General features: G+C 34.6%; 1 protein-coding gene across 1 annotated transcript; it reads left to right on the top strand.

Annotated features, from left to right (window-relative positions):
* Positions 1–836: 836 nt before the first annotated feature.
* LOC144450785 (inactive pancreatic lipase-related protein 1-like) lies at positions 837–17,302 on the top strand. The gene is made up of 9 exons (XM_078141504.1): positions 837–928; positions 4,741–4,813; positions 5,311–5,490; positions 10,380–10,652; positions 11,628–11,827; positions 12,256–12,487; positions 13,872–13,990; positions 15,026–15,086; positions 15,534–17,302. Exons 3-9 carry the CDS (start codon positions 5,445–5,447, stop codon positions 15,740–15,742), a joined length of 1,140 nt encoding a protein of 379 aa, XP_077997630.1. The 5' UTR covers positions 837–928; positions 4,741–4,813; positions 5,311–5,444; the 3' UTR covers positions 15,743–17,302.
* The last annotated feature ends 2,201 nt before the right edge of the window (positions 17,303–19,503 follow it).

Consider the following 19,503-nt stretch of genomic DNA (forward strand, 5'->3'; position numbering starts at 1 on the left):
ATCAATATTGTTTGTCGATGATCTGTTGTGATTCTTTCATCAAACAGGTTTGTGTTTCCGCATTGTAGACTAGTTACAATATCAAACACCAAAGTCGAATCCGTCTCATATTAATTTCCCAGGGTGGAGCAAAAAGAATTTATTGACCTCAACAAACAGTAATAGAAATAAAGAAATAAATCATAAAGTATCCTTTGACTTTGTTAGAATGTCAGCGTAAAAATGTCAAGTAGTTCACTAAACCTGATTAATGACTACGTCATTGAATTGAACTTAGCTCTATGATTTATAAAGAATATAGTCTCAAATCTTTATCTCTATCTCCTTATATCGAATATCGTTAGCCCTCGTATTCTAGTCTGTTTACGGCGTTGTCGAGAAACATTCTTATTAGACGAGGGCTAGTGCTAGGAGGAACGAAAGTTCACGAAAAGGCTGACTATAAATGTGTTGAGTACGTCTGTTCTTATTGAGATGAATAATGATTGAGTGCTGCTCTAGATATTTAGTGTACACAGAAACGGGATATTGCTTCTTATCTGTGATATGCCTTGTCACGAATTTTGGCATAAGGCCAGGTAGAAACTAAAAATCTCCACCCGTAGGTATGCGTTGACACATATCTACTGGTTCACATATAGGCAGACTATATACCTCGTGATCATTGATCATTTCGGCAGCTATCAATTGAAGCTCGAACTTCACCGCGTTCAAGCTAACTAAGTGGACAATTTGTACATTGCATTGTTATTCTAAAGGCGTACTACTTCATCCTGACACACTTATGAAATATTCCTTCAAAATGCATGTAAAGGTATTATTATGTTGTGTCCTTGTTGCGCCAACAATATGTATAGACATTCGGGAGTATATTGGGAAAGAAAGTCGTCATCTTCGTGCCTACAATCCACATAATGGAAGAGGTAAGGTATGTGTCGTTTTGAATCTCTTAAACTCGTAAATGAACAGAGAGAGAGAGAGAGAGAGAGAGAGAGAGAGAGAGAGAGAGAGAGAGAGAGAGAGAGAGAGAGAGAGAGAGAGAGAGAGAGAGAGAGAGAGAGAGAGAGAGAGAGAGAAAGAGAGGGGGGGGGCAGGTTGTCTCTTACTAATGGTGAGCCATTTCGTTCATACCATAAACACTTCGTTTTATTTAACTGACGACATTTACTTAAACAATAATGTACGCCCTCCCAGCCCATAATGGACGAAAGCAAACTTTGAACGACATAATGGGCGAGGCGACAGCCGAGCCCATTATGGAGTACAAAGTTTGCTTGAGTTCATTATGGACTGGGAGGGCGTACATTATTGTTATTATTTTATAGTTTTGCCAATTCCAGTGAATTTGTAGACCGAGAAACGCAAAACAACGTATAATATACACAGCGCTGAACATCGTCGGCCATGTTCGGCCCGGAAGCTGAATACTAATCATAGCGACACACTTACGTACACGTACACACACATTTACACTTCAATGAACTGCTGTGAACACAAATTTGTTTCATGAATGCGTTGTATTTTTAAACAGTGGAAATGACAATAATAAGTAACAACATACATTTCGAAAAAATACATAGTCGTATGAAGAAACAGAACAAATAAGCTTGTATTGTTATGCTCGTTCCGGGGCCGCGATGCCCAATAACGGAGTACATTATCAGTAATAATGTACAGCGATGACGTCACAAAATTCACTGGAATTGGTAATGCTATAATATAATTTTAAATAATGTACATATTATTTAATATAGGAGGATAGAAATATACGTCAGCATTTATTAGATAACCTTTAATTGATTAGTAGCCATATTTGTCATGAAACATGTACTGTACTACATAGAGACTCCGTTCATGGAATGGCGTCATGATGGTAGAATGTTTAGAATGGCCAGCTTGAAATGTACAGGTTGCAGGTTCAAATAGTTTCAGGGGTAAAATCAGTGACAAGAGGGTTGGCAGCAAGCATATTTACTTTAAACCAATTCCCCCTAGTAGACGGTGCAAATGTTATAGCAGAGGGACCATACATGGGAACTAAAGCTGGATTGGCTACAGGACACAGTCTGCTTTAGGTAGCTGTGCAGTGTTCAACGATGTAATACATTGGCTCAATATCAAAATACATCTAATGATAACTAGAATGTATTGAATCAATGAATAATAATTCAAAACAAGCATAATGTTCCGATTGCCGTCCCAATAGTTCAAGTTCAATGGTTTTGCGGTGCAAACCTTTGACTACCTTGGCGAGACAAAAAATGAAGCCGGCCTAATTTTGTTGTCTATATGTGAAATAAGAGTGACCTGTAAATGTTTTACAGATTTCGTTGTGATCGAACGTGGCTCCATTTTAGTTGCAGGCTTTTGCTCATAACTATACGTTTGGATCACAACCTGATTGCTGACATCAATATTGTCCAATCATATACTCTTAAGATACCGTGAACAAATCGCGATATTTGATTCTTTGGTTTCCTAAACTGTATACTTCTGATACCATGATTCGTTCAAAAATTCTTCTGATGAATATGGCTTTTGAGTGGTACACAGTGCTATTTACATGCAATGACTCGGTGTATCCATATGCTCGGAGCAAATTGAAACAATAGGGAACTTGCAAACCCACCGTGTTGAATGTTGCATCATGGGAAATGTGATTATAAATACTAATCAATTTGTATTATGAACAATATTGTTATTTTGTCTGTAACCACAAATGATCAATTTATAATCACCCTGACATTGTGGGATGTTTATTTTATCGGTAGCTCCAGATTAGGTAATACGATAACCTCAGATAATCCCATAGTCCTTTGCGTCTGAGCATGCTTAGTCAGGATTGCAAGTTCCCTAATAGGACAAAATATTGTGGCACTTTATTGAAATTTTCTGTGGGTATTCTAATAAATACTATCATATTTTATTCGAGAGTAAATATGTTTACTTTGTTGTTAAATGAGCGCCAAAAGACGACATGAGTGAGTGGGCTAAAATGTGCCATCATGATGGTGTGGCAATGCTCTTGTGGACAAATGATTCAAAACTGAAACTGAATGACTAAGGGTAATCTTGAGATTTTTGCTCCTACACATAGTAATTGCTGGAATGCAAATTTTTTGGCTACAGTAGGCTATTAATATATGATATACCTCTCAATTGGTAAAAAGGTGTACCAAACTATGAGAAATCTGAAAGTACTTTGTGATATCAATCTAAGTATGTGGTGGAACAGTACAGGTGTAATGGTTTTTGAAATGGAATTGTTCAAATTTTACGAAACGTAATCAGTATCTCAAGAATGCACGCTTCAAATTCATTATAACTTAATACATACATTTGCGATACATAAGCGCACCTGTCCTGAAAATATCACTGATGTAGCTTTTAGCTTTATTAAGTTATTGGCATATTTTCGGTAGGCTACAAAAAAGAAAGAATAGATTCTGGTCAGGAAATGTTGTATAAAGTGGTGCGACTTTATCACCGTTTTCTAAAAAACGACTGGCTCAATTCAAACGAAATATATTGCATGTGTTCTGTAGGGTAGTGAAAAGAACTGATTACGTTTCGGTAAACATCCCATAAATATTAACGGGCAATTTTCATAATTAATGGTTTTCGGTAATTAGGCTATATCTCAAGAATGCACTCTCCAAATTCAATATAAATTGATACATACCTTTGCGATACCAAAGCGCACTTGGCCTGAACATATTATTGATGTAGCTTTTAGTTACAATAAGTTATTGGCATATTTTGGTTGGCCACTAAATAGGAAAACATAGTTTCTCGTCAGGAAATGTTGTCTAAAGTGGTGTGACGATGCGACTTTTTTTTTACATTCTCAACAAATGTTAATCAATCTACTTATCATTGCAGTTACTGTTCTTTTTATTTAGTACTTTACAGCTAGTGTGTATGTGGGGCAGATGTCTTCACTGGTGGCAATTAATGTAGGGACAGTTACTTTTGTGTTTTCCTTTTCATCTGCAGACTGAATTGGCTGGACAAAAACATAAACAAAAAATTAACGCGGGAAGGGGGGGGGGGTACTTAAGTGATGGCTGCTGACCAGAAACAATTTTCTTTTTCTCGGCCTTTAAAACTCTTTCTACGTTGAGTGCTATGCTACAACATTCTATAAAGCTTCACATTACTTGTTGTCGTTGGCCAGGAGATCACTAACAGCAACATAATTATGTTCTGTTGTATTCCAACAATTGTCTGAAGGAACGACAATCTCAAAACTTTGCATTCAGTTTAAATTTTTTTTTTTGGCATTTGTTCTGAAATCTGATGAAAGTTGACGATCAAACCAAGCAGGTTGACAGGGTCAACAGACTATGTGCGCGTGAATGTCACCTGTACAATAGAGTCGCAATATGCCCGAAGCCCATAGCAGCCCTTGCTCTTTTATAATTTGCTTGTATTTTCTTTGAACGCCTTGGCATAGGCATATGATGAATCAACTATTAACCGATATCACCTCTTCATTCATTCATCATGTTATAACCGTTCATGCCTTTTCGGTAACGTGACCAAAACGGTGATATTTTGATGTTTCTCATATATTTATATTAAACATGTCAAAAAAGCCAAACAATGTACAATTAATATGTGAATTGCAAAATATATCTGGAAAACTCAAATACACCTTTATGGCCTGTTCGGCTTATCGTATGCCATACATGGTACATGTTACACCTAATTATACTTGTGCATGTGTTGTCGTTTCAGCTTGCTGGTAGAGGACAAGTTGTACCTTACACAAATGTTGGAAAATTACGCCAAAAACGAAGTCATTTGTGTGGTGAGTGAAATGTACTTTCCATGATGTGTTAATGGATATACATTGTTGATCGAACGGAACATCTAGATAGGTTTAGGATGCAATGTGGAACACTAAACAGAGCTACAAAACAACACACAATCCGTTGATGTAGTTTGTTTCTCATATTGTTAAAATTAACATAAAATTACGATAAGTAGAAAACAGAGTATATGATTAACAAAATAACCTTTTTTCGCCATTAAGACCTGAACACATTTATACCAGCACTATTGATAATCATAATATCGACATTCAAATTATTAGAATAATTGTTTAATGTTGCTGTTTCCTGTACAATTGAATGGAGTGAAGCAATATGCATTTTAATGTGAAATGTATGTGTATCAACGAGCACTAAAGTTAAACATAGTTTTCCTCCAACTAAACTAAGGGAGCACTTTCACTTCATATCTGGTAAAAGATTTCCCGTAGAGAAATGTAGTCCATATAATAGTAGTTTTGTATTGATATTGCAGGAGTTGATTTCCTACCTCCAACTTTAACAACGGACGAAGCCTATAGCTGGTTGGATTTTGACCCTAAAGGAATTAGAGAGGGGACGTTGGCTTTTCTCAACTTCTGGAATCGACAGCCATTGTCTATACGAAGAATGAGAAAAGAAAGCACAGAGGATGCACAGCAGGAATTCAAACAGGGTATAGTTTAATCATTATACATTTTACTTACTCAATTAATGTATACTCTGTGTACTGCCTGTACTCTAAGCCCTGTGATGGAGGGAAGGGGTATACTTGGATTAAGTTTAGACAGTCTGTGTGCCCATGTTCCAAACACCTACCCGTTTCTAGGGAATCATTTGTTTCGAAGAAAGGGGTACCTGTGATTATCGTACACATGCATTGTATACACAAATAGTAGTCCCACATACAAGGGTGTACCCACCGTTTGGATACAATACATATCAAGTTATGAAGGAAGGTATGTCAATATCTTGCAGCTACAAATAAATACTGTGTAATCATTGTGAATTCCATGTTCAAAGTTCATAAAGTAGGTTTTTAGAAGTTACTGAAAACAATATCAAAACAGCGTTGATCCCATAAGCTCACACAGGTTGAGATTGAAAAGTAGTGTTTCAATTTGACATAACGTGACCATACTCTTTATAAAGTCAAAACTGGTACGTTTTCACCTTCCGTAAGGGTAAGTTATGTTTAATGATGTGTGGGCGTGTGTGCTTGCGCGCATGCGTGCGCGAGCGTGTGTGTGTATGTGTGTGTGTGTGTCATCAACATCACCAAAATAAATTTGGTACACATTCCTTGGGCTAATAACGTGACCATACTCTTTATAAAGTCAAATCTGGTACGTTTTCACCTTCCGTAAGGGTAAGTTATATTTAATGATGTGTGGGCGTGTGTGCTTGCGCGCATGCGCGTGTGCGTGTGTGTGCGTATCTGTCATCAACATCACCAAAATAAATTTGGTACACATTCCTTGGGCTAATTGCTAGAATCTGATCTTGTTTGTGTAATCGTGCTATGAAAATTAATGAGGTATTTGCAGAAATAACGAATGGTGATGAGAGCTCCTTGAGAGAGAAACACCAAGACAAACCTCTGGGCTACGAGCGTATACATATATTGAACCTTTCATCGTGACCTTTGACTCAAGTCGAGTGAACTATGTCAGCTTTTTATTCTCACCTTAATGATAGTATTAATGAAGTTGCATGAGGTGAGATCCCCGTATTTTAAGATTTCCACAATTATTTCTGTAATTATTTTTAGAATTTATAATTTCGTTATTAAATATTTCCACAATTTCATTTTTTATTCACTTATTTATTATAATTATTTCTTTATTTATTCACTTCTATTTATTTTAATTATTTTTGTATTTGTTCTTAATTTGCTTTTTATATTTATTTTTCTATTATTAATTCAAGTTCAATTGTAATTATGTCAAGAAACTTGCTTATTTAATCATTTGGCTTTATTTCTTAACATTAAATTATTTATAAAATTTATAATTCCGTTATTTAAGTCTGTTTGCATCTGATTTCTCTTTTCATCACAATTATTATTATTTTAATTATTTAACGTTTTAAATTATTTCATTTGCTAAGCCAATTTAAACATTCTCAGCAATATATTATGAAAATGATGTTCTCTTATCATTAAATTATTTTTTTCAATTCATTATTTTAAATTTGTTATTTCAGTCTTTATTTTGATTCTTGTTTGTGCTTTAATTTATTCTCTATACCTGCAAACCATGTTTAGTTGATAACTTAAACTTGAACAATTATAATTGATGAATATTTTATTTTGGCAGGGATCTCACCGTAGTTTAATGTAATTTATCATCTATGCCTGCAAACCATGTTTAGTTTGATAACTTAAACTTGAACAATTACAATTACAATTGATAAATATTTTATTTTGGCGGAGATCTCACCGTAGTTTAAAGTAATTTATTCACTACGCTTGAAAACCATGGTTCGGGGCCATAGATTCTTCCTATGACTGCAACGTGGAACGTATTTGGCCCGGAACATTGTTATCAAGCACAGTTAATAAATTTCTTCAACTACGGTGAGATCTCCGCCGAAATACAATAATTAATTTATTCTCTATGCCTGCAAACCATGTTCAGGGGCCTACGATACGTCATACGACGTATTTGCATCACTTCTCTCCAATCACGATTCTTCACTATCTGACAATCATATGCATCATGGCGACTGAGCTTATAAATCTACGTGAATATATGCGTGGAATCGTTAGATCGGTGGACGATGTTTCAGAGTTTAATCAGTTGAATACTGCAGTCCATAAAGTTGTTTGGTTGAAGAAGAATTAGTTTGGCATGCCCTTAGTTTTGATATTTCAAATGAAGTCTTCAATTACATTCGGTACGCTATAACAACTTTACAGGAATGTGATGAAGCTGGCAGTACAGATGTGAACCATTTATCCCCCAAAATCTTTACCTGTATTTTCTATGGACAATCGGTGCCGCGGTGGTGCACATGGACGGTGTAACATGTATCATCATGCTAGGCACAACATTAGTCAAGTTACGTGTATACCGTATGCTTCTAATGCAATGCTGTCACTCTGTAAATTGTATCATGTACTAATATTATATTCTGGCCTTTGAGTGAGAAATGAAGTAAAATTTATAACTGTGAGTAAATGTATTTACTTGTACTATATCAATTGCGATTGTGGGATGGCTGGATTGTAAATCCTCGTATTTTCTACAAAAAAAAGTGACCGTGTGCACGGTGCATACGCCATCCCCAGACGCCATCATCACACAGGCCATGTGTTTTGTACACTAGTGTAAACACCTCTGTAATTCCGCTCTAACGTTCGAGCAATGAACCCGGAGAAATAAAAGTCAGCCAATAAAATTATAACTGTGAATAATAGTCTAAATTGTGATTATGATACGGCAGGATCGCAAACCACGATAAGTAAACGATGTATGCCCGGACGCTATGCAGAGAGCAGATAAACATAGACCCACGTACGCTACGCTATGCATGCACCACAGCTCGGTAAATTATGTGTACTAAACCCTGGCTTTTGAGCAAAAAGAAAGAGACAAATAAATTCATGACTGAGTAAATTTTACTTCTTTTTAATAATTGCTTTGGGACAGCAGGGACGACGCGATAGCCGTCAGATATTTTCTCCAAAAGTGACATATACTAACGTAATGCATGTGTAGAACCAACAACAATGTTTGTGCCTTCCGTATTGGTAATCTGACGTGCTGTGCCGCCGGGCAAGCAATGCAGTCTAAATGCCACCCACCAACATGTGTGTGGCAAATTTCATAGCCCCCCTCCTCCAGTTTGGGATAATTTTCCTGTAAAATGTCGTGGAGATCAGTCGCTGTACTGTCGTACACTTTCCGCCATACTCGTGATTTACTAACAGTAAACTCCGTCATGAACGACGTATCTTTAGCCCCCTGAACATGGTTTGCAATCATAGTGAATAAATTAAATATTTCAATTTGATAATATTAAACTTAAACAATTACAATTGATGAAAAGCACAAATAAGAATCAAAATATAGACTTAAATGACAAAATACTGAATTGAAAAAAATAATTTAATGATAAGCTTAAGAGAACATCATAATTATAATATATTGCTGAGAATGTTTAAATTGACTGTAGGCAAATGAAATAATGAAATAATTTAATACGATAAATAATTAAAATCTTAATAATGGTGAGGAAAAGTGAAATCAGATGCAAAATACAGACTTAAATAACGGAATTATAAATTTTAAAACTAATTGAATGTTAATAAATAAAGGTAAATAATTAAATAAGCAAGTTTCTTGACATAAGTGAAATAATTGAACTTGAATAATAGAAAAATAAAAATAACAAGAACAAATTGCAAATTAAGAACAAAATACAGATATAATTAAAATAAATAAGTGAATAAATAAATAATGAAATAATTTAAAAAATAATTAAAATTAATTTGCCAAAGGAAATACACCTATTTCATTAAAATAGACAAGTGAATAAATTAAAGAAATAATTATAATAAATAAGTGAATAAATACAGAAATAATTGTGGAATTATTAAATAAAAATAATTGAAATAAATTAATTTGACAATAAAGTAAATACATCCATTTTATTAAAATAAATTAGTGAATAAATAAAGAAATAATTATAATAAAATAAATTAATTTGACAATAAAGTAAATACTTTAACTTTATTAAAATAAAGAAGTGAATAAATACAGAAATAATTGTGGAAATTAAATACATCTATAAATTTGGCGGGGATCTCACCTCATATGCTATAGTTATAATTTTATATTACAAACCACGCGGAAATAAGCTGGTTTTGAACTTAGTTTGTCATATATATATATATATATATATATATATATATATATATATATATATATATATATATATATATATATATATATATTACGCTCTGCCACTGCGGTATAGAGCACTGTCTTAGCAGATTGATACTCACCGAGTTATATATATATATATATATATATATATATATATATATATATATATATATATATATATATATATATATATATATATATATATATAAACGAAGAAATTTGATTGGTAAGTGAAATGTACTTTCCATGATGTGAACTAATGGATATATGTTGTTGATCGAACGGAACATCTAGATAGGTTTAGAATGCAATGTGGAACACTGAACAGATCTACAAAACAACACATAATCCGTTGATGTAGTTTGTTTCTCATATTGTTAAAATTAACATAAAATTACGACAAGTCGAAAACAGAGTATATGATTAACAAAATAACCTTTTTCGCCATTATATATATATATATATATATATATATATATATATATATATATATATATATATATATATATATATATATATATATATATATATATGTTGCAACCAAGAAAGAGTTCCAGAACTACCAAAACTATTGCGCTCTGCCACTGTGGTATAGAGCACTGTCTTAGTAGATTGATTCTCACCACGTTATATATATATATACATGGACTGAGAAATGTATCTTCTTTAAAAGGAAAGTACACCCAAGCAAATGCCTTTCAACATGCTCTGTGGATGTATAGAGTAACTATGGAGTTCGATGATGAAATAGCGGAGACGTATGGAGATGCATACGAAAGGAGCGTTGAAAATCCGTTATCGGAACGAATGATGAATTTATACAACAATGGAGTAGGAATATGCTTAGCCCAGTATAACAACACATCTATTATCAACGACACCGCTGTTATCTACGACGCTTTTACGAAGGGATTGCTAATGACAACAGTGAAGAACAATTTCGAAGGTAATGCAATCGCCTTATTCATCTAGATGTTACTTTTGAAGGTCATGCCTTGATTCTTCGTAATGTCAGAATTGGTTTATTCGATCGGAAAGGTGATTCCTCTGTGTGACACGTTTTACTACTCTATGTACATGTATATGTTTGTGTGACCACCGAGTCTTTATGGAGGAGAAAGGCTACTATTCACGGTAAACATTACTACTAGTTCACAAATGATAATAAGAAAATCGCCAATCTCTGATCACGAATTTCGATTGTATAACACGCCTATTCAATTTGGCCTCTTGCCTTCTTTCAACGTGCAACCACATTGATTTCTTGAATATTTTTTGCGACAAAATATCACTTTAAAATAGAACTGTATAGTATTCATTCTTTTTGTAGGGTGTTTAGTAGTATACAATAATGTATGTAACGGTAAGGTGGCCATGCATGATCTGCAACATGTGAAGCGAAGTGTTGGAGGTTATTGGTATTGAGAGAGTTGACCCCTGTCAGATATCGTCAAATATCTATCGTATATATTGTTGCGAGTTTTCTGTATTTTTTAATCGAAAAAATCTTGTATGTTTCTATTTGGTAATCACGATTTTAGTGTAACTTCACTTTTTCTGTTTTGTAATGTGATAGATGACGTTGTTTTGTTTTGTTTTGATTTCTTAAAAACATGAGCACCATTAACATGGTAACTTCTAGAAGTTTATTCGAAAGGCAATATTAGCGTGTCATCCAGTTGAAGCAATTCTAAGCCATGCGCTTACATTTACAAAATTACAGTATGGTCGTCACATCATAGTGAATACTTTTGAAATGTAATTAGAGGAAAAACTGAAAAATAAGAAAACGGTCTAGCTTTAATTTTTTTTTCACGGCACTAAATCATATTTAAATCTAATCAACTAGTAGAAGAGGATTTTAAAAAAAAAGTTTTTACTTCATTACGATGTGCCGCTGTCGTATTATTTCCCCCTCTAGATTTGGAATTTACCTGTGAATTTCGACTCTTCACAAAACACAATCCAACAAAGTATCAGGTCATCACACGAAGTAAATTGGCATTGTCAAATTTCAACAACAGCAGAGATTCCAAGTTCATCGTGCATGGTTGGACTAGGAATAATAAGAGCAACCCTTGGGCTTGGATGATATCAATGAAGGACGAACTCCTAAAATATGTATGATTACACAACCTACTACATTGAATTTCTTAAATTTAGCACCAAATGACACCACAAAGTGGTTGCCAAAGTGAATACATCATAATGAAATTTTAATCATAATGACACCGCGTTCAACATTTGACCACCTAAGAAGTACTATATTTTTTAGTTATATATGCGGAAAAATAACCATTTTTGAATGCTATCGTAAAATATCAATGACACTGAATACTGTTTCCATTCTACTAGGATATTTTTTGTCATAAATTCTTTTGAAAGAAAGAAAATATGATATATTCACACCATGAACGTAACATTTGATTTCAAGGTGATGACGCAAAGGCGTAAAGCTTTTTATATGAAGTACATTTTACATATTCTTTTTTGATATAGGATAAAGGGAATACTGAAATATCAAACGCATTTCCTTCCTTTGATTTCAGTCGGACTACAATGTCTTCTTGGTAGACTGGAATGATGGTGCGAAATATTGGTGGTACTATAGGTCTGCGGACAATACGGACGAAGCTGGCCGACAAATTTTTGAGTTTATCCGAATGTTGAAGGACGAGAGAGGATACGACGAATGTAAGGTTCATCTGATTGGTCATAGCCTTGGTGCCCAAGTATCTGGAGCAGCAGGAAGGCGTATACCTACCATTGGAAGAATTACAGGTAAATGACATATCAGGTCTAAAGTATGACAAAGATGTTTTTTAACCTTTTTTTTCACTTATTACACGCATCTTAGGTGCCAAGTTCCATGTAATTTATTTACATAAATTTTTGACGAATAAATTGCATAATTAGTGAATATTAGCAGTTACGCAATGTCGTAGTACCGTCTAATTTCACATGATTTTGTAAATACACTGACAGTAACAAAGTAAACGTACATAGTGATATATTACAATGAGATCTATATTAGTGAGCAGTTGTTTTATTTTCGTAACACATATCAGTTAAGTTTAATTACCAGGTGCTACCGGGTGTAGTACGTGTAATATTAATGACTTATAGGAGAATCGGACTCTATATGAAGACAGCAATTGAGTGTTAGACTATTAGTTCGTCTTGTGAAGTTAGTCTACAGACTATTTTTAGTTTCGAAGGTCGCTGTCCACCCCGTTTAGTTTAGTAAGAATTCATGAAGCGAAAGCTGCTCATGTAAATCAGTCAACTCCTAATATTATGACAAATCTTACAATGTACAATGTATATTTGGACTTTAAGTTATTGGCCTCAATACACAACAACTCATCATTGGTCAGAATATTGTGATTGCTTAACAAAGACATGGTGTTAGTGACTGTGGGTAACTTTGTTTGAATTTGTAATTTCATCTCAGGCCCTTATTGAGGAAAACCGAGGATAGCCTCGACTGTGTTCGTTTGCTTTGAAGTAAGAACATATGGCTCTTTTGTAATTTGGCAATATCTTAAGCTGCAAACTGCAGCTGAACATAGTTTGTGAAATTATTTTATTAGATACTTACTTGTAATATCGTACACATTGAACAGTATTGCATCACCTCTGGGTGAACGTTCTTTTGTCTAGCTGTATACAGGATAAATCATATCAAATTGATTCTTGGGCCCGCACCCAAAAATCAGCGCCCTCATCGGTGATAACGATTTAAACCGCTTATTTCAATACTTATGGACAGCATTGACTACTGATTAACATGAATCATGTCTAAGTATTGGTATTCTAAAATTGTTTCAGTGAATACATTGCTGTTGTCTGATCGAAAAACTATAATACACTTTCAAGCTAGTACAATTTTAACATGGCGACAGATTCAAAATCAAGCTTTCACCCAAGATTTACATTTGTCACTACACAACCTACAGCTAATATTTACCACTGGTTACCATATATATTAAGTTTCTTAATAAGTAACTGACTAATTTTAAAGAGTATATCTTTGGTTACGTGATGAAAAACATACCTCAGTTGCAGCTAGTAAAGGTTTAAGGGGATATATTACAGATTTTTCGTTTCTAGTATCCCGCTTCAAATACATACTAACCTTGCCAGTGAATTTTATATTAAATAGGCTTGGATCCTGCAAAACAATCTTTCCATGAAAAGGGTGCATTTAGACAACTCGACGCAAGTGATGCTCAGTTTGTAGACATTGTCCATACCGATAGTATGCTTGGATGCCAGACTCCAGTGGGTGACTCATAAGTTTGATTTCTAAGAGCATGCAAATCAACATTACATGTATTATTGTCATTTTTTAGAACTATACATTTCAAGTAATCGTTTGCGTAATTAATGATTTTATGTATTCACGAATAAAGATTGAATCGCATGCTGATTACACCTAATCTGCATACTATTAAATAATTTAGTCGCTGTGATAATCTCACTGAAGTTAAGGTTGCAAAGAAAAGTGACTGTGACCTGATACCTTGGTAGTTATAACGTTAGATATGTTTTTTTCATATATAATAGATAAGAGGATTTGTTAGTAGACATGTAGATTGGACTAGGTGTCTTTATTAAGTCAATAAATAGTATATGTACAGCCATAAGAAAAGACTACGCTGAGAAAGAAAGAAAACAAGAGAAAATTCAAATTGATTCAAAAACTCAAAATTCAAATCTTTAATTACATGCTCACTGCTGTAAGTGGATTTAGTATTTTATAATTTCAATGATTCATTTGTGTGATTATTTATTGTTTTGGTAGTTACGCAATATCGTCATGCATGCTTCAAGCTTCACATGACTTGGAGCATACATTGACGATGACGAGAGATAATGGTCCTATATCTATACAATACATTCTTTAAAAACAATTCTGATAATTGTGTAATCGTATACATGGTGGTGATAACAAAAGATATGTGAACTCTGAAGACCACCAAATTGTGTGGTGGTCTGAGATGAACTTATCTACAATACTCCGGATGGTATTCAATTTACATCCAATTAACATTTACTTTGACCAACATGCTAAACCTTTAAGTTAAAAAAGAATGTCTTGGTACAAATGTAGTTAAATTTCCATGTATGTCACACCCTCACCAGTTATGTAAGACTAACAGCTCGATGTGCAGTTACAAACATATAATTTCATTAACCGATATTGGATTGGACCATAACCGTCAAAGTAATTTCTTTAAAGACAGAAACTAGCAGGACGTTTAGCAGAGCAACTCGTTATTTATTATCCATCAGTGTTATTTTATCTATACATAGATCGGTGATGTCGATTTCTATCCTAATGGCGGTAACGGACAGCCTGGTTGTGGCTTTAAAAGTGAGTGGCATAAAGACATTCTGAATTAGGAAAATGCAAATTATTTAAAGCGTGAGGCACTAAGAGTGGTTTTCATCTATGTTGATAAGAAGTTGTTATACTCTACATGGTATATATATGAAACAAAACGTGGTTCAAGCAGAAAAGTACATTATTTAAGAAAGAGTATTACTTCCGAAATAAACCCTTGCATCATGCTAAAGTCAATGATTTCATCCTAACCTTTCGGACACAGTGATCACACTGATCACAATACGCATCGCGTCTGTCAACGTCTTTTCAAAGATTTCGTTTGGTGGTCCAGAGAATTAGAAAGAGGACTCATGATTTCAGAAATTATCCGCATACAATCATGACTGGTCGTAGTATTTTTGTAATAGTTTATACGACAATCTACATCAACTTATTCAAACAGATTTTTGACTAATGGTTTCAATTCTATTTTAGTGCCAGGATGTGACCATGGGAGAGCAATAATATATTTCAGCGAGTCCATCAACAATGTTTGCAGTTACAAATCGTATCCCTGTAGTCTGAAGAGGAAATGCTCTTCCTGCGGTAATGGCTGTAATCGTATGGGATTCCATGCCACCAAGACTCCAAATGGTACCTTCTATCTGGAAACCAACTCTAAGAGCGTTTATTGCAAAGCTTAAAGACCATTGTCCAGTCCGAGGATTTCTCATTATGGTCTTACTTATATAAGATGAAAACCAAATCGTTCTTTCTTCAAGCTTTTATTAATACTCGTGTTATCATTGCGTCTAATCATTATATACCTTTACAAGACTCTTCAACTGCAACATTTTCCTTACACTTAAATGTCCCATCCTGCATTGCACGAACGGTCATCATAACTTGAAATGTCAGTGACTTCAGTACTTTCCATGAACTATGCTTAACAATAACTTCTTCAGCTTTAATTGTAAACAATGAAAGGGACATTGTAAAATCGTTCAAACCAAAGATAATCAGTATTATAACACGCTATGTTTCTATAGCTTTCAGTGAATTGCTTAGATTGCACCACTTGGTATGGACTATTAACCCCATAGTGACCTCACTTTGCATATAGGGGCACTATTCGCGATCTATTTTCCCTAGGGCAATACTCGAAAGTTCTATCTGATTTAGCTTTGTCTAATAGAAAGAATATGTGCCTGAGAATGTGATGTGTTATAAAACACTTATTGCCTTGCATTATTCGGCCACTCGTATTCGTCACCTATTCTGAAAGCCTTGGGAAATAGTTGCTACATAATAACCCACATGGTATTAGACGTCTACCAGTGTATAGTGCCCTCATAGACATGCAATTTGATAGTAGGTTATTACTCCAGCTATTTTCAAAGTGGGGTGTTTTTATATCCAAACACCATTCAACTAGCTATGTCTGAGAAGTTGTTATTTATAGTTATCAAGGTCAACCCGATGATGAAATTGCCTCGACATAACAGGCTAGTAGTTATTCGAAGTAATACTTGTATACATGGTTGGGATTCATGTTTGACCTAAATGGTAGTTGCCGTAAATCCTTCCCCGGGGTAATAGACATCTACTAGTGCCCCCATAACCAGGTGTACATTATAACACATTGTTTGTATTAAAAGTCTTCAGTGATTAACTTCGAGTGTGTCATGCGGTATGGAAAAATCAGTGACTTATTTGCATAGAGTGGATACTGTTCATATTCTATTTTCTATAGCACAATAGTGCCCTTGCCCGTAAGGAGTACGTGCGAACTATTCCATGTATATATCAAGATTGGTCTAATAATTTCATGTAAATTTCTATTTCAATAATCTTTTTTGTTTTGTTGCCATTTCTGGTGTCTACTACTTATGTTGTTTATTATTTTCAGTGCATGTGTATATCCGTATATTGGGTTTTGAAAGCTACAAGTTTTCATAGAAGACACATACCTCAAATAATGCTGTACTGCTACGGGACTCAAGGGTGACATGATTTGAAAGAAATTAGTGGCAATAAATAAATACTACAAAATGTCTGTGATATGCAGGAAAGTCCTAGATTTTGATAATTTACCTGTAAGTCAAGGTCAAATTCGAAGGTTTCAAAAGAAAGTTTACACATAATGATAGACACTTGAATCTCCATATATGAAAGTAGTTGAGTTCTGCGATAAATCATGATTGTTCACTACAAATATGGCCATCACTCAGTAAAAAACGATATGAGAACCAAAAGTAATGCATGTGGCAGTTGTATATTTCTCTTGTTCTGTATTACCTTTACACATTATTTTGAAAGAAATTAACCACAATAAATGGTATAAAGTGTATGTAATGTGCAAGAAATAATATATTTTCGATAATTACCCATGAAGGTCAAGGTCAAAGGTTAATATCTTAACAGACAGCTTGACCCTGATAACATGGGGTAGACATTTGAACCAGCATCTCTATGTATTGCTACAAATATGGCCACTTTTTAGTCAAACTTGCATATGTCATTAAACAAATGACGGGCATATGTCCCATATGACATATACTCTTTGTGCCAAGTTTGAAAGTGCTATTGTATGACTGAGAAATTACTATTACGGGTAGATAGACGGACTGGATGAATGGACGGATATGTGTATGTAGTCGCAGAATAACCAATCTAGGGAGTTATGATCATGTGTAGCATATTTTTCGACCTGCAAATGTCATCTAGGTATTTCCTCTTTGGAACCTCTATTTTTTATGGTCTTTGATTGACTATTTAAATGTACCAAATGTAATATTATCAAAATGTTTTTGGATTGGATAGTTTTTAAATTCGTTAGTGCGTGAAGTTAGCTGGACGAATGTGTGGGACGTTGGTGGGATATGTATAATACTAGAGTAATGTTTCGATCAGTAGGGGACTCTCACGAAGCCTGCATTTCATTTGGTAACCATAAAATGTGAGTAACAATTAGTATCATTACGATAAGCCAAATGGTGGTTTAGATACCTGTGGATACTGACAGACAGATGGACACACAGAAAAAGAGTCCTTCCAAGAGGCGAGACGAGACGAGTACACTCCCAATACTGCAAGAACTTATGTCAACACCCCCGCTCAAGAACTTTATCCAAAATGTTTTACCTGTTCCCCTTTACTCTTATGGGACCCAATCATCTCCTCACATCACATCGAAACTTTCAATTTGTTCATTGCACGGTTGACAGCAACAATTTGACTCCTATGTTATGACATTATGGTAGAATGTCGACAGTGGTGCTAAATTCACAAACTTATGCAAAGCTAGATAATCCAGTGAGTCGTAGTGAAATGTGATCCTCTCAATTTCATTTCTAAAACGTGGTCCTCCCTTCAGAACCTTTTGAAAATTATGACACTCAATTCGAAAGCCCTCCCCCATATAATTACTGAAGGCTCCCTAATTGGCAGTCGATTTGGATTGACATTTACAGTGAAAATATTCAAGTAGTGAGACATAGACTGAATCTGCCTTGAGCGAAAGGAATGACACTACTTAAATGGGTAATCAAAGTATGCTGCTGTGTTGTATATCATGCTATACTGTTTGTCTATAAGCTTTTGTGGGCTGTTCTCATGGCCCTGATTTGAGCGACATACAATATGACGCACTGCAACACATCCCACAATCAACTTGAATGCAATGGTATCGCCAAAGTCCCCATTGTTCAGGAATTTGGGTCATGCTGAAGTGGCCATGGCTTCGTGACATTTTTTATCACTAGTGCGTAAACTTGTAAATAAATAACGGTTGTAAGTAACAAGTTGTATGAAGTACTTACCGGTACTTTAACCAAATGACGTCAACTTTACACTTAGTAACGATATAATGCAAACCACAACAAACAGTGTAAATATACACCGGCAAAACCAGCTTCACATTTAGTTCATGGGTTAATGTTGTCGTGGCGAGTGAATAGGTGAATGTTTACTCTATGGCTCACATTATAGCACAACATACTTATTTTACGTTACTGTTTGATTTTACGACTTTTGAATATCTGCTAAGACATATGATTTCAGTGTCTGTCTGTCTGCCTGTGACCTCCCTCCCCCTCTCTCTCTCTCTCTCTCTCTCTCTCTCTCTCTCTCTCTCTCTCTCTCTCTCTCTCTCTCCTCCCCTCAGGAGCAAAGGCAACGGAGGACAACGACGATAATTAAATAAATATTATATATTAATACATATTTTTAATGATAATAATAACGTTTATTTGAGTTTTTTATGCTGAGTTCAAAATAGAGTGTCATGTTACTAACCTCCGTTGCCATGGTAACCAAAATCACCATAATATGTGGATCATTTTTCAGATTTTGACATATAGCATGGAAAAAATAAAAATCAATAAAAGAATTTCCGTGTTTTTGACATGTATGAGATGGGGTTATCTGTTGTAACATAAATTGCCAAAAATAGGACATCTGTTTC

This window comes from Glandiceps talaboti, chromosome 20 (genome assembly GCF_964340395.1).
Source record: "Glandiceps talaboti chromosome 20, keGlaTala1.1, whole genome shotgun sequence".
NCBI lineage: Eukaryota > Metazoa > Hemichordata > Enteropneusta > Spengelidae > Glandiceps > Glandiceps talaboti.

Excerpts from the sequence above, each read along its gene's own strand:
- LOC144450785 (XM_078141504.1), top strand. The coding sequence starts at position 5,445 with ATGAGAAAAGAAAGCACAGAGGATGCACAGCAGGAATTCAAACAGG. Across the intron at positions 12,488-13,871 it reads TACCATTGGAAGAATTACAG|GCTTGGATCCTGCAAAACAA; the intron begins GTAAATGACATA and ends TATATTAAATAG. Across the intron at positions 13,991-15,025 it reads TGCTTGGATGCCAGACTCCA|ATCGGTGATGTCGATTTCTA; the intron begins GTGGGTGACTCA and ends ATCTATACATAG.